Here is a 27,870-nt window from a genome sequence, read left to right as displayed (position 1 = left end):
CCAATAATTAGCTATCCCCAGAGACACAAAATATCAAGAACCTTCCTTCTGTAGTTTGGATATAGGCATTACTCCATGCTGATGGTGCATGGAGTAAAGACCTCATGAATAAAGTTTTTCTAGGCACTGATGACTACAACACCATAATTTTGCTTTTTGAAAAAATCAAAATAGACAATTAAAGCCTTATGGTTTTTAAAAAACTGAGTGCAATACAGTTAAAAGGAGATGATGACTCTCCTATTTTCTTTTAGCATTAAAAAAAACTGGTATATCCAACTATCTTTCATTGTTACCCCCATTATCAAGTAATTTTAAAGAATCTTAGAGTTAAGAGGGCAGCTAGGTGGTAGATAGATACTGACCCTGGAGTCAGGAGGACCTGAGTTCACTTCTGGCTCTGATAGTTCCTGGTTCTGTGACCCTGGACAACTCACTTACCCCCGTTTGCCTCAGTTTTTCCATCTATAAGATAAGCTGGAGAAGGAAATGGCAAGCCACTCCAATACCTTTGCCAAGAAAACCCCAAATGGGGTCATAATTTTAATTGACCAAACAAGATTTTTAAAAAGGTATTTAGCCCCATTCTTACCTGAAACATGAATCCCTTTTGAAGTTATTAAGATTCCATCAGAAAATTGCATGAAGCTATATATGTTAACACAGCTCTACTTATTGAAAATCTTTTCTGGGCTACAATATGCCTTCCTTCTAGTCTTCACCACAGTGCACTATGAAATTTTAAGACTTATTAAACTCCCAATAATTTTATTTGTCCTTATTTATATGTTCCCTTATCATTTTCACACTTTTTTAAAAAAAGCTGAGCCCAGACTTGCTAGTCACTTTAGACCCCAACTTCCCTTTATTATTTATCAGGTCCATTCATGATTATATTTTTAGAAAACCCTTCGTCTTTCTTGAGTTATCTTTTCTAACCTACTCTCAGGTTACTGGATGATACTAGTTTTCTCTGAACTTTCTGAAATCTGCTTTCTTGAATTTGGAAAGTACATCTGAAGTATGTCAAGCATTGTGAAACATGGATTGATATAATACTTTCTCTATTTCTCAAATTCTTTTAATTCTCAAAAGGAATTCTAATTCCTTCTACTTCACCAAATAATTCCTCCTTATGAATAAAATTAGACATAGAATAAAAGCTCCTCTTACTATTATTTCATTTTGAGAGATGAATTAACAAGGAAATGCAAAAATGTATTATTTTTCTACTTTTAGCAGAATTGATAATAAAAAACTAAAGTTTTATTTATTTCATAAATACATTTTGTTTTGTGCTTGTGTTGAGATAGCAAGAACCGGGCAAAAGTCACTTCTTTCACTTGAATTTATAATCTGTGATATACTCCCACAATGATGGTACTTATTTTTAATTTCCTTTGACCTTTCTCCAAATCCTCCCCACCATACTTAAGTTCCTAAATAAAGGAATAATAAATAATAAACTATTTATTGAACCCTTTACCTTGTGTGCCAGTAACTGCTCTCAGATATAAATACAACCAAAGCAATACTCTCCTACCCTCAAGAGGCCTTATATTCTATCGGGGAAGATGACTTGTAAAAAGGATCCTTCAAGGGAGGGGGATGCAAAGTGGGACTGTGCACGTGAATAAGGCCAGAAAAGGGGAAAGCTCACCTAACAAGGGCCAGCATCCTCGAAGCACAGCAAAAAGACCACAGGAAGGGGGCTTATAATGTTAGGCAGTTAGGGCAGCAAGGTTTAGAAAGGGCTCCAAGTGGTAAGAGGCCTGGTTCTGGCCAAGATGAAATGAAAGCTCTCCTATTATAGTCTAGGATTTCCTTGCAGGGATCTTGACGGGTCAAAGGACTACTCTGCTGCCCCTGCTATCAGATTAATTTCTTTGAAGTGTGCTCTTGCATTTTCCAGTGTAAGCTCTGAGTTTTAACCCTTAATCTAAAGTACTAAGCATAGCTCAATTTTTAAAAAGCAGTGACCATTTTATAGAGTGCTTTAGTACTTGTATAAAATGCTTTATTATTCATTATCTTATTTGAGCAGTGCAAAAATCCCTGGGAAGTAGTTACTCTAGGCAGGATATGAGGATTTTACAGATGAGCAAAGAGTCTCAGAGAGATTAGCCTAAGAATAGCTTATTTGAATCAAGGGGGATCTAAGTTTGAATTCCATCTCTAAACCCAGAGCAGTACTCTTTATATTTACCATACAATCGTGTTTCCAGATTGCCCTTAGAAACACTTCCCTGTGAATCTACCCATTCTTCCTACTTTAAGATTAGAAAATATATAGGACACTTAATCTACACTCTAAAATCAACAAGTGCTCCCACGAATGGATAGGAGGTTCCCAAGTAATGGTGCTAACTTGGGCTAGAACAATAAATAATAGAAAAACGGATCTGGAATAGGAGGGGAACACAGATCTACAGGTCACAAGGCTAGTAAGTACAAGAGTCACAATTTAAACCAGGTCTTCTAAATCCAAATCCTACCTAATTAATGACTATTTTCACTGAGGCAGGAGGAATATCTTTCCCGATGTCTATAGTCTACCTGAAAGAAACTGAATTAGCAATTATCCCCAATGTGATGGCTTCCTCTGGCTTTAATATCGATATGGACCCATTTGTTTGGAGAGGCAGTGAATGGAGGAGGAAGAAGAGTCAGCCTCAAATCTGGTGTTCCAGGTTCCAATCACATCTCTGCCACGTACAAACTACATGTCCTTGGGCAAGTGTCCTTACACTTGTAAACAAGGATGCCTATTCGCATTGCTAGGAGTTTTCTTATCCAGGATGTCCTTATGGCAATTAAATCTCAGGTCCAGTTCCTAGCCCTTGCCCATTTGCTATAATTACTTAGTAGATTTAATTATGGACTCAGTCTAGTTTGTAAAAGGACAAAATAAAAAAATGATAGTATTTTTCAATCTAGCTTCTGAACACAGATGGGAACAGATTATTTGGGAGAGAGGCGAAGGGCAAAGAAGGAAATATCTACTTTGTAGTTAGGGAGGAGGACCCTTCATAATTGCTCACATAATATGACAGCTATCAGTCCTGGTCAAACTTAAGTTAGTTACAAAAACAAAGGGTCCTCTTTTATCTATGGCTACTGATAAGCCACGTGTTTCCTGATTATCACAACACATGAGATTTGATGAAATAATTTTACCAATCCATTCAATGAAAGGAATATATTTAAATTCCACCCTAAAGTACTTGTGGTAGCAGGTAGGGGGAGGTTATACAGGGAAGGAAAATGCTTTCTCTAGCTCAATGAGCTTACAATCCAGCCTGGGAGACAAAAATTAGGGGAAATTGGGTAATAAATGATGGAAATTAAGAACTGGCTACTTCAAGATGTAGAATGTCACTGTTATTTATCTTTCTGCTTCTACAGAGGTCACAAAATTGGCTAATATCTGTGTGTTTGAAATTAAGGTTCCTTAGGAAAGTTAACATGTATAGAGACATGATATTCAATTTTTAAAAATCACTGATCTTTGTAAAACTTTGAACTATGATCTAAGTAAAGGAGATTAGGTTTTAATGAAAAAAAAATTGAGGGCTAAACTGTTTCATTAATCTCTCCATTATATTAATAATATTAAAGTTCTCATAGGAAATTGCTATAGCTGGAAACTTGTTACAGCTATCTTTCTAATGCACAAACATCTTATGTAATTAGTTAATGCCATTTATGTGAACTATTCTACTTAAATTTTTTTTTTATTTTTAAAAGATTCTTACAGACTAGGACCTTATATGAACTGCCATGAAGGGGGGAAAAAAACATTAGACCAAAAAATTTCAGTTCAGGTACAATTTAAGAGGAAGAATTACCTTAATTGACCTCTCTCTTTTTTTTTAAAACCCTTACCTTCCATCTTGGATTCAATACTGTGTATTGGCTCCAAGGCAGAAGAATGGTAAGGGCTCCACAATGGGGTTAAGTGACTTGCCCAGGGTCACACAGCTGGGAAGGGTCTGAGGCCAGATTTGAACCTAGGAACTCCCATCTCTAAGGTCTGGCTCTCAATCCACTGAGCTACCCAACTGCCCCCTGACCTAATTTTTAAGGACAATTTTATTTCAGCTAAATAATGTGTCTCCTCCAGCATATAACATTTTTCTGTGGATTGAAAGTGCTCAATGTCTGTTTTATTCTATCACTGAACATGCTAATCCCTAGAAGAACATCACCTAAGTAAATGACAGTCCCTTTTAGATTGTTCGGTAGCTACAAAATGTATTCATGTAAAACTTTGGGTTGTCATTATTTTAAGACAAAACCCTCAGCTATAATTGTATCTTACCCACCTCATCCCCCTTAACTGCACCACCCCTAAAAAAATACCTGATCTATCTTCAACAGAAATTAATTATGTTGAATAAGGGAATATTCACATTACACTCTTAGAGATTAGCATCCAAAGAAGTGAGTAGGTGACTTGTGAAAATGTACCATACCTGCAATGTTTCAAGGAGGCTGAGCAAAATGATGGGCTTTAAACACACTAATAGAACACATCTTTTTAGACTTTTCTACATGCAGAATAAGAGAAAGAAAAAAAAGACACAATAAGAGAAAATGAGTTTTAATTATAGGATGAAAGATTTAAAAGTTAGGTTTTAAGAGCTGTAATATTTTGTAAAAGCTTTATGTAATTGTTGTAAATTTTTTAGAATCAACTGGAAGAAACCTTAGAGTTTAAATGATTTGTCCAAAGTCTCAAGGCTGGTGGTAGAACCAGAAATACAACTCAATGGTATTTAAGATTCCCATTACCATTACTAGGTGAAGAATTTCTAATTCTAATGAGAGACTTTTCATGAACTGAATCTTTACCTAACTATATAAGACTGAAAAGACCCAATACATCAAGTGACCTCTGTGGCCCCTTCTAATTCTACGATTTTCTTATTTCTGAAGTCATAATCATTATTTTAAACCACTGCTAAAGTTACCTAATGATGTAATAATAACTCTGCAACTGAGTGCAGATAAACTAGACTACCCAATCTTAGGTTAAATACAACAGTGTCTAACACCAGTAAAATTTTTACTATTTTTCTATAGCAAGAGTTGGTTGACCTCAGACCACGTGTAGAAATGAAGTCAAACCTAGAAGGACATTTAGAGGTCCTTTATTCTAAACCCATTACTTTACAACTAGAGAAATGAGATTTTTGTGTGACTTTCCCAAGTTCATCTAACTAGTTACAGCCAAAGCAAAAAACAGAACTCATGGCTTATGTATCACAGTCCTGTTTTCTTATACATACAACCTATAGTATTTACTGATCTCTTAAATGGTTATGCCCTCACTCACTCCTTTAACTGTCTTAAATTTATTTTAATTTATTCTATTTCTGCTTATTATGTTATTTCCTGATGTACTCTAATAGGTAAGTTCCTTGAGAACTAGAATTGTTTTTTTCTTTGTGTTTTCATAGTAGCCTAGCAAAGTGCCTGGTACATAGTAGGTGTTTAATAAATGCTCCCTGATCGATACATGAATCTCTATTGAACCACATGCCTTAATTTGGGTGGTGGTTATGTGAATTAAGAAATAAGGTAGCATGTAAGAGAAGCTGTGTAGGTAGAACTGGCAAGATTTATCAGATGACTGGATTTGTGGGTTGAAAGTTAGGAATCAATTCTAACACAAAAATAAATGGTAGTACTTTCAACAGAAATTTAAAAGGTATAGATTGAAGAGAAAATTAACACATTCTTTTTAAGAGAGGTTGAGTTGGGCCATCTAATTTTAAATGTCTAGTAAGCAGTTGATAATATGGGACTGAAACTCAGAGGAATCACTAGGGCTGGATATATAGATCTGTGAACCATCTGCATGGTGATAATTAAACCCAGGAGAGCTGATGAAGTTATCAAAAAAAGGGAGAGAAAAGAGAAGGAAGCCTAGGACAGAGCTTTGGGGAACACTCACTGACACAGATGAGGAATCACCAAAGTAAACTGAGGAAAATATGAATTACTATTTGCAAATATACTGATACAGGGACTAAAATTCCTCTGAATGAAATAAAATATAACAATCTAACCAAAAAAACAAACAAACAAAAAAAAGAAATCTAACCTAACAAACAATGGGTGTCAATTCTCATGAGTCTGATTTAGCTAATAAAATTTTGAAAAAATTACACAACTCATATAGTATCTCCAATATTTGATCTGGTTAATCAACTCTGTCTCCTGTAGTTCCTTTTAGACATAACAGGAAATTAAGTGCATCAAGGGATGGAAAAATCAATCTCTAACTTCCAGATAGTTGTTCAAGGCTAATATGTCCATTTATCTACCTGTGCTGGTGTATCTCAGTATTTATTTGTCTAGGATTAAAACAAGGTATTCCTACTGTGATTGGGAGGCGGGGAGGAGGCAGAATGGGAAGTTACTTTCCTCATATTTGTAAACATTAAATATCAAGTTTTTCATGTGTGATGTGACTGCCCTACCCCAATCTCTTTGCTTATTCTATGAAGCACAGGGCATAGACTGTCAGTCCATTAGAATAGTATACTTTTTTATGGCTCATCCAGAAGCTGGAAAAGCAAATTAAATCTCTTTAATTCATAAATGGCTACTTGAGGGCTAGTGAACCAGATGAAAATATAATTGGGAAATGTTAAACAAAATAAATAAAAATAAAATACAGCACAGAAAATGTTAAATTGTGGTTTTCTAAATCAATATGTAGTCATAGGAATCTTTTCCATTTGAGTTTGATACCATGATGGGTCTAGGGTAATTAAGTGGTGCAGTGAATAGAGCTTTGTCCTGGAATGAGCTTCAGACACTTGCCAGCTGTGTGATCTCAGGAAGGCACTTAAAACCCTCTTTGCCTCACTTTCCTCATCTGTAAAATGAGCTGGAGAAGGAAATGGCAAACCACTCCAGTATCTATGCCAAGAAAACCCCAAATGGGGTTATGAGGCGTTGGACATGACTGAAAAACTGCTGAACAACAACAAAGTGTCTAATTTATTTTAATAATCTAACCAGGGTTCAATCTGCCACCTGTGATTGCTGAGAGAGCTGAGGAATGGCACCTAAGGGAATGTAGGTCTAGAACAAATTATGGATAGGGGAGATTCAGCTCCAAGACAGAATGTGACTATTTCATCTAGAAGCCCAATTCAGTCTGGAGATAAGATCAGGATTAGAATAAACTGTGACTCAAATGTTAGGGACTAATGAGGGAAAGGACCCAATTGTACTTTGTAGACTTTAAGCTTCTTTGTCCATATGACCTGTAAACCCAATGTTTGATGCTGTTTTTTTAAGTTCAACTCTTTTAGGAAAGACATTGATGAACTGGAGAATATCCAAGAGGCTTGTTCTAAAAAAACTTCAGGACAAGGACCTAGAAGGATATTTAGAGGAATGAGGATATTCTGCTCTGGGAGGATTGGGGGGAGGGGGGAAGGAAATTCAGGTGAACACAAGAACAGTCTTCAATTATTTTGAGGACTGCCAAATGGAAAAGAAATTAAATTAAATTTCTCCTCCATGGCCCCAGAAGGCAGAAACAATGGTAAAAGTTTCAGACAATGGTTGAATGTTAAAAAGAACTGAAGCTGCCCTTCATTTTGCTATTAGGAAAAGACGGATAGCCATTGTGGTCAATGATACCTTCAAGACAATTCTTACACAAGCATAGGTTGGACTAGACCTCAGAATTCTATTCAACTCTTGTTCTTTTAGAAAACAACTATAGAAAAAAGGGGAGGGGAAAGAATAGGAATCATATAACCATGGAAAAATACTTAAAAAAATTTTTTAAGGAAAAAAAGAAAACTGTAGAAGTAATGATTATAAGTAAATATGGCTTGAACAAAGATAGCTGCCAAGAAAAAATTATAAAAGCATAAACTTTGAAGTTAAAAGTGTGGACCACATGAATCTACTAACTCCTGGGGGAGCATCTTTTTCTGGTAAACCTGTTTGCCTCAGTTTTCTCTTACGATGGTAAGAATAATAGCACCTACCTCTAAGGGTTGTTGTATTAAGATAATAACTGCAACAGTGCCTGGCACATAGTAAGTGCTATATAAATTAAAGTTATTATCATAGCTATTATTACTTTTGAGGAAATGATAATCATTTTAAAGAAAGGATGGTTAGTTTACTAAAATAACTAATCTACTAAAACTCTGTTTTTCAACATGGCAAGATAAACAATTAAGAAATTATATAGAATATTGATGAGACTTTGAGAATCTTAATGCTCTAGATAATATAGACCTATGATTAAGAGGATATTAAATAAAATGCATAATATTAAATAAAATGAGAGGGGAAATCAGGTAAACTAGATAAATGACCAAGATGCCTTTCTTTTCTCCCCTCCCTGACACAAACTCCTTCACAAATTAACAAAAGCTGTTAAATTTCCCTGCCACAGGGAATGTTGTTATCTTTCTAAAGATAATTTCCTAATCATTTCTACACATATTTATGAGTTGTGAACTATTTCCCCTACCAATATTCCCAAATATTTCTAGAAACTCTATTCTGAGATTGTTAAGTTACTTATTTCTCATTCTCTATCCCTTATATATAAAAAAAGGATTCCAAGGTCAATAGATATACATACATATATATATGTATGTGTGTATATAAATGTGTATATATATAAATGTGTGTATATATATGTACATATAGATAGTGTGTGTGTGTATACACACATATATAAAATAAAAGTGAAGATGTTTAAAAGTCAGAACTAAAGGAAAAAACCATTATTAATAAAGGGGAATGCTTAAAATGGCATGGGAGGAATTTAGAATCTCCCTCTGCAATTCTGTCCCCACTCCTCTGCCCACTTCCACATGGAATAATGACATGGCTCTTTTAAAGTCTGAAAATTCTCTGAGAACACTGGGTATGTTTCTAGAAGAGATAAAACTCCTATTTTGACAAATATTAAGCAGAAGGCAAACATCTTCAAAAGGCCACTGTTTACTAACTCATTCTATCTGGTGTTAAGAGTTTAAAGAATTTTTATATACATTAAATGTTTAAAGAATGTATAGAAATAAAAAAAAAGCTTACTGAAGCTCAAAGCACAAGTACTTCTTAAGCCAATTTTCACGGTCTATATTAAAATGAGTGAAATGGTGCCAATATACAAACTTGGAAAAGGATCTTTTAAAACAGGCACTTCCCTGTGTAGGCTGCCTCTTCTCTTGTATAATAATGTACATTCTAATAATGGGGAATATGTTCAATCCTTGGCATTCAGCTGGCTGTGCTACTAAAGCTAAAACTTTTGAAAGCAACCTAAGTCTATAGAATGAGAATCACAATGAACATATTGTTATATGTATGCAAACTGGCAGCAGGAAGGGAGAGAAGGAGTCAGAGATATGGAACTTAGTTGTCTTTTTTTTTAAGGTAGGTTTAATAGATTCATATCTTCTATTGTTCTATTCATATTCTTCATTTTGATGTCCTTTTGCTTTGCCAGAGGCTGATATGAAAAGATGTTTCGTTGGGTATAGCTCTCTTAATTTCCTCTTTCTTCTGAGCATCCAAGAGGGAAAAATAAGACAAAGAAGAGAATTAACTCTCCATTTCTTGGGAATCTGATGAAATTTCAAGATATTCCATGCTCTTGCTCTCTGTTTTTCATTCTTACCTTCTATTGCCAATGTTTTGACTGTTTTACTACTAACATAATCACAGGAAGATAGAGATGCAAAAAAAGTACAAGTTAAATTTTGCCAATTTAAAAAAAATTTTAATAGTTCAGGTAAAAGTTTTGAGAAGAATCTCACTAGATGGAAGTAAAACTTGGGAATCTGGGAGTTTTTCAATGACTTTACCATTTTTGTGGGCACACTTGATTTTATCTCTTAATATTCCTGGTCTATATTTATACCCTGTACACGTACACATGAACAATATCTCATATAGGAATGGTAAGGAAAGACACAGTTAATTTGACTTTCCAAATCTTTATTTAAGCTAGAGGAAAACAAAAATTAATCCCTTGGTGGCTTGCAAAGTTCTTCCCTCCTTCCCAGCCCTGTTCCTTCTACTAATACTTCTTCTTCCTAAAATTAATGAGGGGCTAAAGGGGGGTAGGGGGGAGACCCTGAGAGAAGCAAAAGTCAGTTACTAAGAAGCTACAACAACCACAGAATCTAGAAATATAGAAGCAAAAAACACATGGAAGAAGAGGATGCTATGCTACTTCAGTCAGGAAATAGTGTACAGCTTCATCTGTTCCTGCTAAATAACGTCTGAGGTGAAAGCATTCATGCAGCATTTTCCCAGAATTAAGTTAAGCAGTATTTTTAATGTGACAACTGAAGAGCTAACTAAATGCAAATCAAATCAAATTAATATTTATTGTTCAGCTACTTTATACAAAAGCAAAATAAATGTTTCCATATGCCTTTAGCTCATATATTACCAAATATGGAATAGAGATCCAAGGATACTTTTTTTTTAAAAAGATGGACAAAGCATGCACGCCTTCCCTTAAATGTTAATTCTGAAGCATAAATCCAACTTGCTAAGTTCAGAAAGAAAGTCTGGGTGATATAGCAACTTTTTCCTCCCCTTGTCAGCATATCCTTATCATTGATTTTGGAAGATATTAAGGCCCAATTAATACACATGCAGTTTTAGTTTTAATCCTCTTAAAAGAAAGGAAGACTAAATAGCCATTCTGCTGAATTTGATGCCATTGATACAGTCAGGAATGAAGAAAGTAGCTAAATTGTGTCAAATGTAAGCGTGATGTGATTAACAAGCAGGTGAGGCTAAAAAAGCCCTCCCACCTCCAAACACACTCTTCCAACAGGAAGCAAGCCATATGACTACGTACCTGTTATTTTGTCCCTTACGAGCTTACAGGACTCTATTTCACCAATGCTCCCAAAGAGGCTTTTCAGCTCCTCCTGTGTCATGTTCTGAGGAAGGTAGTTGACTATTAAATTGGTCTTGCTATCCTCTGTGTTCCCAGAGTCAACTGGTGATGAGCAGTTGTTGTTTATGGTGGTTGGACCATTCGCTGTGTTATTGCAAGTTGGCCCATTAGACAGTTGTGTTTCCATGGCAGCAATTACCTGCTAAAAACAGAGAAAATAAGAAATGTCAGAATTCATATTTCACAATCTATTAAAAGAGATTCCAGCCAAGAATTTAAAGACATGTCACTAAACACAAGTTGTACTGTCAGAATTAACAATAAAAAAGCCTCTACTAGACCACAACACCCACGCTTTAACTCCCATCAACTATGGAAATATACTTTTAGCATCACATATTATTATGATATAGATATATGTGCATTGTTGCGCATGCATATAAGGACTTATCAAATTCCTAAATTAAACATTCTCTATCACATTCTGGATCTATTTAGATCCCCCTACTCACCTGGAACTTCCATGGACTTCAGGTCAAGTTTGTTGTGCCTAAGCACACAGATTTCATTGAACCCCACACTACTGATGCGTGGTCTAATGTGCTGCAAAAAACCTCCTAGCCTAAGGAGAATTGGATGTACTCCTTAGAATTTTAACTCTCAAACACTAACATCTAAAAGCTTAAAAATCAAAGAGGAAATGCACAATTTTGTTAACATGTACTGTTTTGGTTACATATTGGTAAGTTTTTTGATTGACAGAATTCTATAACTATCCTGCCTAGGAGTTGAGAGGAAGAAAAATCATGGATGTCACATGTTAGGCAGTGGAATAGCATCTGAATGAAAGTTTGGGAATGAAACTATGGAATACTATTTTCACTTTATTAAACTACTACTAGGCCATTCTCTCCAACCATTTAAGCTAAGGAAAAAAAAATACCACTTAGTAATTTTCAACCACCAAGTTAGTGGCAACTGATCTACTACAGTATCAAAATAAAATCTCTACACAAAATTGGTATTTTGGCTTGACACTAGTAAAACTGTGTAGCTCACTCACACATAAAAGAAAAAACACAATGAAAACAAATCAACTTTTGAAAATGACCAGCTCAAGCAATTCTAACTTGAGCAATGCTTAAAATAAGGTTAGTAAAAGACAACTACAAACTTCAAATATGCTAGACAAATATCGGTGTTGGCCAATAGTGACCCAGACTATTAAGGACAAGGTCCAGCATTCATAGCATCCAACCTGTAACTCTTCATACAGAAGAGTAATAAACCACAATCCTAAGTTTTCCAAATAGTCTTTAGATACCCTAAAACAAAAGGATTAAATTTTTAGGGTTCTGAAAATCTGAAGTTTTATAGCAAGTGTGGACCATCCAAAGACATTATCAATAAAATATCTAGTCTCTACAGAGAAACAAACTCTAAAAAGACAATCGTTCTGAAATAGTGGGGATTTTAATTTGTAATGATATCTTAATATTAAAAAAATAAAAAGAAATGGCAGTAAAAGAGGAGGTCTTAGAATAAGAGAAGGAAAGAAGAAAAAGTGATAAGGGGAAGACAAAAGTAGTTTTAAATTATTGTACCTAAAATTTTTTTAAGGGAATACACCAATGGATAAGCAAAACATTCATGTCCTAGTAGGCCTTAAAGAAGGCAGTGTGGAATAAGTGGACTGGCCTAGAATCAATAATATTGTAATTAAAGAGGAATTGAAACCAGTCTACTTCTCTGTCAATGGACAAATCTCAGTACCTCCATACTTTTATTTTTTCTTTTCCAAGAAGGGAATTCTATCATCTATTATATTTACTTCCTTCACTGGGATATTGAGGATAGAAAAAAAAAAAACAACAAATAGGAAGCATCTGAAACACATTGAGGAGACAGGGGATACCTAAACTACATTAATTAAGATGTTGTGTTATTTAGAATAAAATGTAACAAATTTGTTTAAAATTGGGAAAGTATATTTGTCTTCCTAAGAAATTCTAATCAATACAATTTTGCAAAACCATACTATCATTCCAAACTGCCCCAAAGTACTTTTTCTACAAGCCATTCCTCCCACAAAAGACATTTTTGATGGGTTAACCCTTTCCTTTCAGATTAACCCTTTCCTTTCATCTATCGAAACAATGAACTTCAGAAAAAGAGTGACCAAGGCCAATTAAAAAAAAAACAACAACAAAAACAGAAAACAAACAAAAAAACCCACCTGCTGTTCCTGTGTTAGTTTATGTGAAAGAACTATGGGGCCCCAAATGTTAGATTCTGTCTAAAGCTCACTGGGACAGTGTTTAAAATATAAAGTATTCATTGATTGAAATTAGCAGGATTTAGCAAGGACAACAAACAATCCGTACTTAATTGCACAATTATTTTCATGTTCAGGTGGCAAGAATGAGATCCTAAGCCAACATTCAAGTGAACAGCTGCAGTAGGCTGTGCACGCTGAAAATTACAGCATTTCTCAGCTATAGAACCATCTGCTCAGAATAAAATGATACTAATGTGCTATATTTTACAAATAATGCATATTCCATTGATAGGCTCAACACAACTGTTCACAGAATGAGAACTTGTTCAGCAGTTATTGGGCAAATGATTTTCAGCCAGAAATTTTTTTTCAATAATTTCAATAGTTTTTAAACCGTCAAGATTTGTCAATAACCTCAAAATTTAGTAACCAAAAAAATACATAGTGAAACAGAATGCAAGTTACTGTAACTTAGTATTCAGACCATACCAAAACTTTTTTGTTCAAAACTTTACGCTCTTTTCTTTGAATCTGCACCAAAACCTGATTTAGATTACGAGTTATACAAAGTGTGGTTCTAATTCTACATTTATCACCATATTAAAAATTGCAATGTGCTCAAAATCCTAAGCAAGGCCATACAACATGGGCTGAAATGTAAGAATAGACATACATAGTATGCGCCAAATGAAAGATTCAAGTGTTTGGTATGGCCTCAGCACTACTGCAACATGCTAAAAAAGTAGCCTACAGAATTTAAGAAAAATCCCACAGACCCCAGTCCAAGGCTCTGCTGCCCACGAACCACTTCTAAGCAGAGAAGCCACATCACACAGTCTGACTGCCATGTTAGTTTGGAGTTGCCGTCTGCAATATGGACACAAAAAGTACCGTATGTTAGATTAGCAAGATAATGCAACAAATCAGTTTGTACAAATTTACAGTAATTGTATTTATATTCCCAGCACGTCCATGCAGTGTGGCTTAATTGAATTTGAGGCAATTCCAATCTAATCTTTCCAAATTCGGTTTAATGTGTAGTTTTCTTGCACAAAAATAAGCATTTTAATTAAGAGCCTGATTTAAAAGTAGTATTAACTAGTTATCTTGGCAACTATCCTGACGCACTACCTTAAACAACATCTAGATATATCATGTGCTACTCTTTATATTTTTAGAATGTAAAAGAGGGAAAGTAATGTGCATGATTTTTAATTTTACAATGATGAAGGTGATTGGTCATGCAGTTTTGTAAAGTTTCTCTGTGAACATTCTTAAAAGCTCTCCCACCTGTCCCCCAAATACTGAAAGATTATTAAGAAAACTGTTATGGGAAGAAGAGGCTATATTGTTCTATTAGACAACAATCTTCTTTTTGTCCTGGGACTTAAAATTAAAAGTGAACTGAAACCCCGTGAAGACATTTTGCCACTATAATCAAACTGATTTCTTTTAACAATTTCACTGAGAATTATTCACATATACCGAGAGACAGTAAAACCAGCATCTTTCAATTGGAATAACTGGACCAAAAAATAGGAATGTTTAGAGTAATGCTTGAATTGGATATCAGTTTCGTCCCTGAACGCACCAAGTGAACATTTTTTAATATGTAAATTGCAAACCCAGCACGATTGGAAATTAGCACTGCTATGAGGCCTCCAATATAGTTAATGGGCCATTTACAACTTATTACAACTTTCCCAGACACTAAACAGAGCCACAATATTGACACAAAATCCCAATACCACTCTCTTTTGGCCACCCAGCTGTTCTAAAGTAGGCCCACTTTTGACTGCTATAATTCAAAAAAAATAACCTATGAACACCAGGGTTTGGCCTAGAGTAACATAAATGAGGACTACAAACTTCCTTAACATATGAGCACAAAATATGACTTTTTCAACATATAAATACACATAAAAATATGGACATACATATATAGGTGGAAACACAAAATGAAAAACTGTAGCCTGTATGTATGTATTATACATATATGTACATATATGCATATGTGTGTATATATGTATATGCTTTTACCATTACTCAAAAATATTCCAATCTAACATTTTCTCCATTCAATCTTCAACAGCTAAAATAACTTTAAAACCCATTTTCCCCCCTGGAAACCTGGGAATTTTTCTTACATATGTTTTATAGAGGCAGCTTGGCAAAGTGGATAAAGATCTGACCTCAAAAACCAGCCAGACTTTGAGTTTTAAGTCCTTCTTCTGACACAAATTGCCCTTGTGACACAAGGCAAGTCACTTAGTCATTTAACCCTTTAATGCCCTAGGCAACTTTCTAAGCTGCTGAATATTACAGAAGAGATAGGGTGGTAGGGGGGATTTCCCCACAGAGGCTCCTATTCTTATGTTTCAATGATTGTAAGGGATATCATGAACAATTTTTAGCATATTCCCTCCCTTCTACCCTCACCCTCAGAGAAATGTATCTGATCCAAGATATTTTAAAGAAATTAAAGCCTGAACCTGTTAAAAGAACTGTAGAAAATACTAATTACATACATAATGTGATAAAGCAAGCACTAATTGTGTTAGGCTGCTTAATAGGCACATATTGATATTTAGAAGAGTAGAACAAAGAACGATTCCAACTCCAAGCTTAATAATACCACTTTATATTTGCTAAATATTTTACTATTTGTGAAATGTATTAACATTCCACTTCATCTTGACAACTCTATGGATGTAGACCATTTTGAAGATGGTGGAAACTGGGTGTTAGAAAAGTCAACAACTATCCCAAGATCACAGAACTAGATAAGTGAAAGGTCTAGAATATAAAACTAATCAGTCTCTTATTAATGCACAAAATACATAATCTAAACACGTATAGAAGTTAAAAGCCTAATTATCTGGCAGTAAGTTTCACAGGATCATGAAATAGAAACAGATTAAATTTAGGACCACAAGTTTTATTCCTTATGTAATAAAAACTGGTGAACTAATTTTGTTACCTCTTTTGGATGGGTCAATATACATGAAGAATAATTTCACTGTACCATATGAAGGCTGTGAAAGAAGGATTTTGCTGTATTTATACATTTTATGCACACCAAACAGTCCTTCTGATCTAGCTAGACCTGTACCTTTAGTGGAAGTTATAAATAAATTGCTCACATGAGTCTTACCTTTATTCTGGCCAAAAATTCTAAGTTACTAAAAATGCAAAGCTCTGTCCCCTTCACTAAAGGACATGAGATTTCATTCTCCTGAATCTACCATCAGTAACTTTGCAGCAAAGCCTATATATAGCTTCCTTTGGCTCTAAAATTCTTTGCAAGAAAGAACAGCTGTATTTCAAGTTTATACTTTAATGTTTTAAGGAGCTGGGTATCATCAATGCAAGGATCTACTGAAGAAAATAAAAATGTCCCCAACAGCTTGATAGATGGACTTCTAATTTCTGTGGCCAAGAAAAAACAAAAACAAAAAACAACCCTGGTAGTCAACACTAGAGTTGCTACATCTTTCTGGGCTCTATACAAAATCCATCATTGGAACTGTACTTGAAATCATTCCAGCTTCCTTACAATCACAACATGATCTAATATCACAGTAAGGCGTTAGTGTCTGACTTCACTTGTATATTGCCATTAAAGTCTTGAAAAAAATATTGTTGAACAAAATATTGCCTTTAAAAAATTATAAATCAATTTTTGGGGCGGTGGGAGGGAGCAAGAAGAAGAAAAGGCCTTCTATACCTTTTTATCTCCCTCAACACATTTTCACACAAAACAGTAGCATAGCCTGAGCCTACGGGCATTTGAATGGCAGAAAATGGTCATTTGATACAGGAAACAAGTGTGGTTTGAGCAGGAGAAAAGGGAATACTGACTGGGGACTTATTTTATCCAATGAGAAAGATAAAAAGGTTGCATACATTTTGAGAGATCATCTATATCTAACCCTTTTACTTTCTACATGTGGAAGCAATAAAGGCCAAGTAACCTGTCATAGGTAACTCTTAAAACAAGAGCCAAGACACCCCCCCCCAAAAAAAGTACCTTCAAACTCATTTTGATCTTTATACTTGTAGCACCTAGCCTTATTTTTGCACATAGTAGGCATTTAATAAATGTTCACTTGACCCTTTGAGATGAGTGCTTCTCCTTCTACTTTTCTAAGAACAACTTTAAAAGATAATGCTTTTGATACTATTATTATAATCATCTAATTTCAGAAGGGAGCAGAAGTTATTACTTGGCTTCCAATATGTAGGAGCTGAAAAACATGGGGCAAAGAACCATAATCCAAATGCTCTGAATAGGATGAATAAGTATAATGGATATGTCACTTATTAAGCTTCAGATGAAAAAAAGCCAAACTAGGCTCTTCCCTTTCTGACTAAAATGTGTAACCTTGGGAAAAAATAGAAACAAGCCCACAATAGGCAAGTGAGTTTCAAAGTCACTAATTCTAATATAAATTACAATTTTTATATTATTAAGTATGAAGAAAGGAAAAGAAGTGTTTAACACTTTGAGAATTTTTTTTAATTTAAAAAAAACCTTGTCAGTGTTCATTCATCATTCAGAGTCCTCTTAGTCCAAAGGGTACTGATTATAACTGGAGAAAGGAATGATACTCAAATAATCTACCAAGTCTTCATTGGGGTTTTTTCCCCAATCTACCCCCAAATGATAGGAAAAATTAATAAACTTTAATTTTCAGCATACTCTATCTGCTCCACCAGGATCATATTCCTGGCTAATAATGGAATTACAAAGGAAATAATTTATCTCTTTGTGTTGCAAGTTGTATATTTTTAATATTCCAAAAGCGTTTCAGATCAAATTGCTCTCTAAAAAGGGAAGCCAAGGTCAAAATCTGAAAATATAGGACAATTACAAGTGAAGCCTTAGTTAGCATAGAGATACACATCTATAAGCCATTTATGCCTGGCTTCAGGAATCTGGTAGCAGCAAAGAATGGGAATGCAAGAAAAGAAAGAAAGGTCTCATTTCTGTTTAAAAAAAAAAAATCACCAAATCTCTCACCAAAATAAGTGAAACTGAATCCTCAAATTCAAAGATTTAAATTTGCTACAATTAATGAGAAAATAAAAATGATACCATTTCTTTGAAAGAATTCATGGTAAAATAAACATCTGTCTCAAGAGGAATGAGATCTGGACCAAACTATTTTATTATGACATTTATTTGTATTTACAAATTCTTGCCAACCTGAGTCTCACATTAGGACAGCAGAAAGTAAAGCAATTAAAAAAAAATACCTTTCCTCCAACTCCAATTGGCCACTTTAAAGTTCAAATATGAGATGAAATCAAAGCCAAAAGTCTCTGAATCTTAAAGAACCAAACCTATACACCTATATACAACATGAGTTGTGTATCACCAGAAAAGGAGATTGGCCCTATCATATAGCAAGGGGCAACCTAAATGCTAACACTGTTGTTATGAAGAAGACAGAGAAAGATCCCAGAATTTTCAGAAGACCTATTACAGAGAAATAATGGGAAGACTTGGTAATTACTATATAAGATTATCATACTTCATTAAAGAGATTATTTATATGGACAACAGAGATCATGGGCTTAGAGCAATCATGAAGTTAAATTTTTAAAATAATCAAATTAACCATATGTCCCCAAAATGAGTCTTGCCTTTTTAAATTTTATTTTTTAAATTATTATTTCTTTCTTTGGAGAGGAAAGACACCTCAGCTCATTCATATGATCAGTAAATAATAGGCACTTATAATAATGTTCTAAGAATTCTGAGCAAACAATAAATCTGAGGAATATAATAAAAAGAATTTCTACAGATCCATGTTTTGTCTCTCCATCCAAATCAGCTCAAAAACTACTTTTAAAGAAAGTATGATATTCATTTTAATCAACTATGGAGTTAAGAATCCTTTAAAGAAATTAGAAATGTGACATGGTGTGAGTATATTCCAGGGTCTCTAAACACCCCATCTCGTTTGAAGACAAAGTTGGCCTTTTTAGATTTCGGAGCCTCTCACACAGAATCTCAAGCAAGTCCTCTAATAGGAGGGTGAGCTTTTTGCATCCCTACAAAATCCCCAACCTCTATATGAACCCTAAAGTCAACAGGGCTACAAAGGTCAAAGCAATAAGAATGGAATGGCTGGAGTGATGCCAAAAGGAATCATGGTGGAATGCATGTCTTGGAAGCTAGTTGTCACTTCATTCACAGGTCTTGTCATGAGGCAGTACCACAGCTGTCCTCTAGCCCACTGAAAAAATTCCTTAGGTTTCATGAGCTCCACGTACAGCTGGTTATAGAGATTTAGGGAAACACCTCAGTGCTCTACTGGAGATAGTCTTGGGCAGCAGGAAATAAGATTCATTTAGGAATGAACCTCATGCATCTCAGTATTTATACCCTGCTCCAGGTGAGTCATATATACAGAAAGGCAGAAGCAGCAAGCGAGTTAATGCACACTTAGGTCATATTCAAAGGCATCAGTGATCCAAGTCAAGGTTTTACTGGCTCTTTGGCACTATGACTATAAAATTCTCCATCTAGGGCTTATTATTTACAACTTTTATGCTGATTTCTTAAGGGTAAAGGTGTTAACAATCATTTATATGAAGGGATTCTGAATATTCAAATATATGTACTTTTTATCTCCCCTGATAGAATAGAAAATCCTTGAGAGTAGGACATCATTTCCTCTTTGTTTTTCTCTAGCATGATATATGGCATGTAATAAGTTGCCTAATAAATGTTTGCTATTGTGATTAACATAAAAAGGAAAGATTAGAATGAAAATGTCCTCATTAAGGAGTTTACATTTCCGTTGGAGACAAATGACATATATAGAATATATAGCCACAAAATAATACCATGTCTTTGGCAGAAAGGTACTAGCAAATTTAGGGGTCCAGGGTGAGCAGGAAAGCTAAGCTCTGAGAAAAAAAGTGGGGGGATTCTAAAGGGAATATTTATCAGTCATTTGAGGTTATTAAAAGTGAATATTAATCAGAATTTTAAACAAAGTTATGACTGAAGGTCCAATGCACCATCACAGAGTGGAAGCGACCCTGGCTCCTCAAAGGCTTAGAGAAGACAAGATTCTACCAAAGTTGGAGAAATTTCAAATATGACTCTGTGGAAGAATGTCTGCCATCTAAGGATCAGCCCAGCTCACTAGCCCACTTGGCAGTGAATTCTCTGTGGTCCCAGCAACTCTGAATTAGGTTTTATGAATGTGGTAAGGTGAGTCACTGAGTGGCAGCAACGCTGGTAGCCATTCTAGTACAGCTGCATGTAGCTAACGGGTGACTTCAAGTAAGGTCACAGACCCTACTTTTAATTTGATTCAAACAGACTAAAACCTTAATTTGTGATCCTACAAAGCTTTTTTTGTTGTTGTTGTTTCAATTAAGCCTTGACTTGATAAACTATTCCATGATATGTGAAGGCACAAGACGGATTTGTTAGCCAGAACGTCAATTCAATTAACTGGCAAAAGAGAAATGTGTTAAGTCAAGTGGATTGGAATATTCATGTCTACCAACCGGCACTTGATTTCCTTGGTGGAAAGGCCACTTAAGAAATCAAAGAGACTTGAGTGTGTATGGAGTCAATGCAAAATGAATCAGATGCTCTTAAGGAACAGTATCATTAAAGTAAGTAGGGTAATAGTGGTAAAGTAAGGATTTCTGATTCAGCTCTGTACTTATGTTAGAACACTCCCCCACCTGTTGTCAAAGACTGATTCCAACCAAACCTTTTTCTTTTCCTAATTTCCATAACTATCACCTTTCTGCCTGAATTTACTATTACATTACTTATCTTTATTCCTTTTACATGGCATTTCAATTGGCCATTCTATTTGGCCCCTTCCTAAAGGCCAATCAGAAGATAGTTTAATCTCATTATTAAACTCAATCTCCAAATCATAACATAATAAATTATATGTCATTGTTTGTTTGCACACATTTGTCTGCCCTTTAAACTATGAAGTCCTTAAGGACAAGGATATCTTTTGACTCTTTTTGTAACAAAGGACTTAGTATAACACCTGCCATGTAGAAGGCACTTAAATGTTTGCTGACTAATAAATTACTTTCAGAAAATTTCTTGCAGAAAGTTAATGTCATTCAAGGTGATTGATTCTGGATAGCTTTAATCTTCAAGGGTTGCACTTTTTCATCTTGTATCTAGATCTTAATAGTCTTATTTTTTGATCCATAACTATCCCTTTGCGTACTGTCTACTATGCCAGCATTATATGAAGTACAGTTAAATACAGCCAATATTCAGAGTTGGATGCACGAATACATGTCGATATTCCCCACCGTCTTCCAAACTCTTACTTCCCTTGTTCTAAACACAACACTTCTCTACTGTTTTCTGAGATAAAATAGCTTGATTAAAATTATTCTGGTTAACTAGGTCATCATCTAACCATAGAGTTTTCGGGAAATAAGAAATAATTCCTCTTCTATGATTCAGAAAGTACAAAAGCTTTTTCAATACCTTCGTGGTCATTATCTTTCATTGTAATCAGTTGCTAGAATGGTCTATTAAAGACAGTTTGTTCAAATGAATGTGGATAACACAGTTTATTATATTATCCATTTAATACTCATTGATGGTGGTGACTAGCATCACATCATACTAAACATCTAGCAGTGCCATAGCACAGAGAGTATCTACTCTAAGTTTACAACTATTCTTCTCAGTGGGAACATTTTTTAAAGTGATCTCTTTGTGGATACTAACTTTCCTTGAACTACACTGAAATTTTGTCCCATTGGTTCTTCAACACAAAACTTAGCAATCAGTAGTCCACAAATATTTAATAAGCACTAGGCACCAACAATTCAAAGATAAAAGTGTAAATGATATCTGTCTTCATGGAATTTATATTCTATCAAAGGAAATAACATTTGCAATATTATGTATGTAGCAACATAATGAAATGTCAATGAGGATGTTCCCAATGTAAATACAATTGATTTAAGTCACTAGACAAGTCAAAAGGTAGAATTTTTATTTTGTACAATTTTAATAAATGCATTGGACCAATAAACGTCATTTTTACAAGGCACAGTAGTACATATGGTATGGATATAAATACAGATACAGATAAATTTTTCATATATGTGTATGTTTTTTCATGTTTTAATTTTACAATAGAAAAAAAATAAGTGGTTGCTTTACTTACCAAATCTAATTAAAACAAGTATTTGTGAAGTTATTAAGAGACAAATCATCATTAATTCTAAAGGTTAATCATGGCTATTAGGGAATGTTTTTATCACACTATAGTCCAACTATTATCAACAAAAACAGTTAAACATTTTATTCAAATAAAACTATAAACCTGATTTTTTCTTATACAAACATTTCTGTTTTAAATTTTCTTAGCTTTAAAAATGAAATGTCTTTTTCCCCTTTAACTATTTCAGTAAGGAAAACATAAGAAACTGAAAAGAATTATTCAACTATCACAATATTTACTTAACTAGTTAAAATAACTCATATAAAAGCCTGAAATCAACCAAATGTTCTTTGTTTATCGATAAGCCTGCTTTTAACAGTGACGCTTCTTTTGAATAAACTTGGAAATTAAAAAAGGAAGAAATGTTTCTCCATAAATAGGGAAAACTAACTGGTCTGTTTTGGATTTCCTTTTTCTTGTGTTCATTATAAGAGTTTGGGTCTTTTTTTTTCTTTTCAGAATGTGGGCAAGTGAGAAAGAAAAAGTATTTATCACAGTTAAAAAATAAAATTTAATAAATCTCATCAGGGAATATTTCTTTATTGATCTACTCTTTGCCCCAAAATCTGTTAAACTAGCCATTATGAAGGAGTTGCTGCTGAATTCTAGTGTCACACCCAGGTTTTCAGGAGTTAAGTCTGACCCTATCAATGAGCAAGAAAGTATAAGTCACACAATATCTTACATGCCCTTTAGTGTTCAAACTTTTATAAAGTGGTTATGACAGTTCCTCATAATATTATTGGAGGTAAAATACATCTGAGAAGTAAAGAACAATTTTGAAATTATAAACCAATCCTACAACATATAAGATTTAGCATAGCTTTGATTTAAAATAGTTTATGAAGTATTGAACCAAAATCATCAATATCCTTTCACTAAAACATATTAATGATCTTTTTATCAACTCCGATAGTTAAGGATGAAACCAGTGAGTGCAATATTATAAACGTAGTATGAAATCTGCATTAACATCTTTTTGTAGCAAAAATACAGTTTAGAGTAGTAAAAAAATTGGCAAGAAAATAATTAGGATTAAAAAAAGTCTCTATTATTAAAAGCTGGGTATCACAAACATTATTTGATAACTATTTATTCAATACAAATATCATAAGCAAGTCAGCATTGTAAGTTGGCTCAAACCCCAAGTTCTATGAATATGATTAATTAGTATATACCCCTTGAGTAATGGGTCTTGGGAGGCTTCGCTGGAAGGGCTATTATTGATCGGTTAAAAGTCACACAACTAAAAAACATTCGGTCTGTGCTGCCTTTCCATGCTCCACAGTATACAAGGTTCTTCAAAGTTCCATAAGGTAAATAACAAAACTTAATTTCTTTTCTGTTCTCAATCAGTTGCATGATTGTATGATGGAGGAGAAGGGAGTAGAGTGGGACAAGCCTGGGTAGGGAACGCCTTTCACAGGTTTATGCCACCTCAGCTTCCAATCTGCAAAATGGATAATTTCATAGGATAATCACAATGCATGAGGCCTTTTATTATTTGGGCATAAAATTTTAAGATTCTGCATCTGTACACATTTGGCTGTGAGCCTGGTTATGACTATCACTATAAATTGGTAGCACAGATTTAGGGAGAGTTACAAAGAAACTGATTTGTGATGAAGTAAACTATTCTATCTAAGCTTCCCTCTCTCAGGGTACTGAGGGACGTACATGTCTTTTCTCTCAAAAATATAGCCAGTTAAAATCAGAGATCAGATCACCCAGCTTCTAATTAAAGTATTTTAGGGTGAGAATCACAGTGTTCACTTTCTGTCAGATCCATCAACATGGGGTGGAGCGATCTGCTTTATTCAAAGAAAGAGTAATTTGAGGGCATTCAAATCTCTTGATTCAATTCCAAAATTTAGGAAATAGAACAATTCCAGCTTCTAACAGGAAAAATAAAAATAAAATGAGATGGGAGGAGAAGTGGCATGTTTCAGTAGGGCACTGGCTGCCAAATCAGGGTCACTGACAATAGACAGAAATACTCTGGAAAGACTCAGAGGAGGCTGAACAAAAATTTTTATTCAAGGTACTTCTTGGGCCACATCATGGAAGTTTTAGTAACTAAGTAGCCTAAAATGGATGTAATCTAGACTCCAGCTCATATCAGGCAATACAGTCTTTTCTAACTGTCTTGATAGTGACATGAGTGCTCATGAAGAGAAGAACAAAATGGTTTCTTCTAAGATTGTCCTCAAAATATTAAAGGCTATTATGACCTGGTACTTTCAAATTTGCCAAGTTTCTTGTTTCACAGATAAGGGGAAAAAATGCTGACCAAAGTAAAGTGAAATGACCAATGAAAATTTCTAGTTAATTATGACCAAGTTAAGCAGAACGTTTCTAAAATCTCAAATTAAATAAGCTTCTCTCCTCTCCAAAAAGGTAAGATATGTGTGTATGTGTGTTAGGGTAAGGGGAATAGGTGTGATCAAATGGCTATTTACACATAATTCAAATTCCATAAGTTAAAGTAGCATATTGCTACATGCATATTCATTTTTTACCTCTTTCAATTATTTTTTTCTAACTCATTAAGTGATCAGGCTCATAGATCTAGATGATAACCTACCTAATCATGCTTGCATATCTTCAGACCTTATAATATTTTTTTTATTTCCCCCACTGTGCCAAGACAAAAGAAATCTTCAATATCACCTCAGGAATAAATCTGTTTTTTAAAAGTCATCACTAACTTGGTAGCTGGTTGACAACAAAAGCCAAGTTTCTAGTCAAACACATTCCCCCCACCTCTGCTGCCAATTCATTGTTAGTTTTATTTTTAAAGTTGCCAATACATTATTTCATCTACATAAGCATATTTGTCCTTCCCCAGTCTCCCCTTCTTCTATTCTCTCTTTTCTCTACTCACTCTCTCCCAAAATATTCAAAACACCAAAACTCCCTTATGAGAGGTTGAACAGAAAAATGAACCAAATATCAATGCAGGTTCCCAGACATACTTTCAGGTCCACTCAATGTTTCTTATTATGGGTAAGCCTACTAGCCAAGTTTTAAATTCCTAAAGATAAGCTCATATCATAAACAGGGAGATTAATTTTCTTAAGGTACATATTTTATCATGTCACTTCTCTGAAAAATTTAAAGACTAGTGAGAGTCCATACTCTTAGCTTGACCTTCGAGAGCTTTGACATTCTTGGTCCACTTTGGTCCACTTTTAGGTCTCTTGTTATTTTATTTTTGAGACTTATCAATTAATTAGACATGAGAGAGAAGAGAAAAGGAAGCAACCCTGAGGAAAAGCTGAAAGTAAGTACATTAACACAACTACCACAGAAGTCAAAGTTGGAAGAGACTTTAAGAGATCATTGAGTTCAACCCTTAATTTTTATAGATAGGCTGAGGCCCAGGGAGAAGTGGCACTATGCCCCCCCAAGATTCTGCCATAAATATATCCCACACATTTTGACACCAGCGAGTAACACAGTGACTGTCACAGAGTAAGAACTAGGCAAATATTTATTGATCATCATTCTAGAAAAAATGAAAATTTCAGTAGTCATCTTTTTTTTTTTTTTTTTTTCCCCAGTCCTGTCTGACTCTTCCTGACCCAATTTGGGGTTTTCTTGGTAAAGATGCTGGAGTCGTTTGTGTTTCCTTCTCCAAAGCTCATTTTACAGATGAGGAAACTAAAGCAAACAGAGTTAAGTGACTTGCCCAAAGTCATCCAACTGGAAAGTTTCTGGGGTCATATTTGAACTCAGTAAGATGAATCTTCCCAACCTCCAGACCTGGCGCTCTATCCACTACACTACCTAGCTGCTCAAGAAACAAACACATTCCTATGACCAGCTAACAAATACATGAATAGAAATAACAAAAGATTCTCCAAGCCATTCTTGCTACCACCAACTAGGTTCTCCTCTCTAATTTCCAGAAATAAAAAAAATTATGCCAGAGAGGAATCTCAGTTCTCATTCTCTGACACATTCATGCAAGAAAGCTCTTTAAAGAAAAAAATCAGATGAAATCCACAGGAAGAAAAGTTACCCAATACCCCAATTCCAAGCAGACACAATAAGTACTTTTATTTCTTAGGGGACAGGAATGAGATTTTCGATTTCATTGGTGTAAAGGTGAGGAAACTCTTATCTATTAATAATGTAGTTTGGCACCTCTACAACTTATATTCTAAGGACTCACTCAAATGATCAATAAACATTTATTAAGCACCTACTATGTCCCAGGCACCATACTAAGTGCCATCTACCGAACAGAAAGCTAGACTGAAGAGTCACAAAATCCTGAGTTAGAGTTCTCCTGCCTTCCCCCTATATTGTGGCTTTTGGTCAGGTATTTAACCTCATTCAATGGCCATGTAATGAAGATATATATTTAAATGTTCACTCATATGTTAGGCTACAGATTCACTTTGGTAGCAATGGGGTTAAGTAGAGTAAGGAAATCCCACTTAGAATAAAAAAAATTCCAATTTTTCAAAAAAGCAAAAATATGTGACTAATTTACTAACAACTATTCTTTGTTCTATAAAGATCCTAGAATTTTAAAGCTGGAAAGTCAGGCATCAAATCATAAGAACAACCTCAACTCTCTCTGGATCAGAGAATCAGTGACTTGGCAAAGGTCTTGAAGCTAGTCAGTACTGGACATGGGATTGGAAATTGGGTCATCTGACTCAAAGTTCCACGTTCTCCTATATCACCATACATAAATTGAAATTTTCCTTTAGCTATAACATGTAGAAATCGAAATTTTCTTATTTGGACTCAATTTCATCACTATGAACACAACAAAGTAATTGAAATTTGTTTACAAGAACGTGTCATGCTTTTCTCCAACCTTATCTATTCCTTGAAGTCAAGTTCTACTTCAACATTATTTATTTTCTTAGCATAATGTAGAGGCTAGAAGCAGAAAATAATTTTAGGAGATTTTCACTAAGGATCTTGAGATCTCCAAGCCTTGAAAACAGATTGGAGAGGGTTGGACACTTTTTAGTCCCCTTTTCAGTTAAAATAAGTGAGAGAAATATCAAAACACAAATATCAAGTAGAGGGGGAAAAGAAGAGGCAAATTTAGACTTTGAAATCAGAGAGATGCTATTGTGAGTCACTGTTCAAAGCATGTAGTTTCATTGTATTTTTCACTCTAACTTAATTAACTTTTCTTATCTGGTTGCATCTGAGGGACACTTTCCTGCACTGCAACTGAGCAAAATATAAACGTTTGAATTCTGACTATTTCCTACAATTTTAGAAAAAATTATTTGCACAGCCTCAAAGTAAATAAGGTATGATAAGGATGAGCTGTTGGGAAATTATGAAAATCTGTCACAGTTAATCCACAAAGACAAAGAGATAAACAGCTGTGATCATTCATCAAAATTTTTTGAGGTTATCTTCTGGGCTCTGTGCTAGGTGCTATAAGTCTAGTAAGGAGA

The 27,870-nt window shown here is 34.6% G+C and overlaps 1 protein-coding gene across 7 annotated transcripts in view; it reads right to left on the bottom strand.

Annotated features, from left to right (window-relative positions):
• ELAVL2 (ELAV like RNA binding protein 2) overlaps positions 1-14,038 on the bottom strand; it is an 82,468-nt gene extending 68,430 nt beyond the window's left edge. For 4 of the 7 annotated variants that reach the window (XM_044657492.1, XM_044657493.1, XM_044657496.1 and 1 more), the window contains exons 1-2: positions 13,967-14,038; positions 10,871-11,114 (exon numbers count right to left, since the gene is read on the bottom strand). In XM_044657492.1, the coding sequence (XP_044513427.1) occupies positions 10,871-11,114; positions 13,967-14,038 (316 nt within the window). Of the gene's footprint in view, positions 1-10,870; positions 11,115-13,966 lie in introns of those variants that run through there. The other 3 variants (XM_044657494.1, XM_044657495.1, XM_044657498.1) reach the window with 2 other exon arrangements.
• Between the last annotated feature and the right edge of the window lie 13,832 nt (positions 14,039-27,870).

Source organism: Gracilinanus agilis, chromosome 1 (assembly GCF_016433145.1).
Source record: "Gracilinanus agilis isolate LMUSP501 chromosome 1, AgileGrace, whole genome shotgun sequence".
Lineage (NCBI taxonomy): Eukaryota > Metazoa > Chordata > Mammalia > Didelphimorphia > Didelphidae > Gracilinanus > Gracilinanus agilis.
This window is presented reverse-complemented; position numbering and strand designations above follow the sequence as displayed.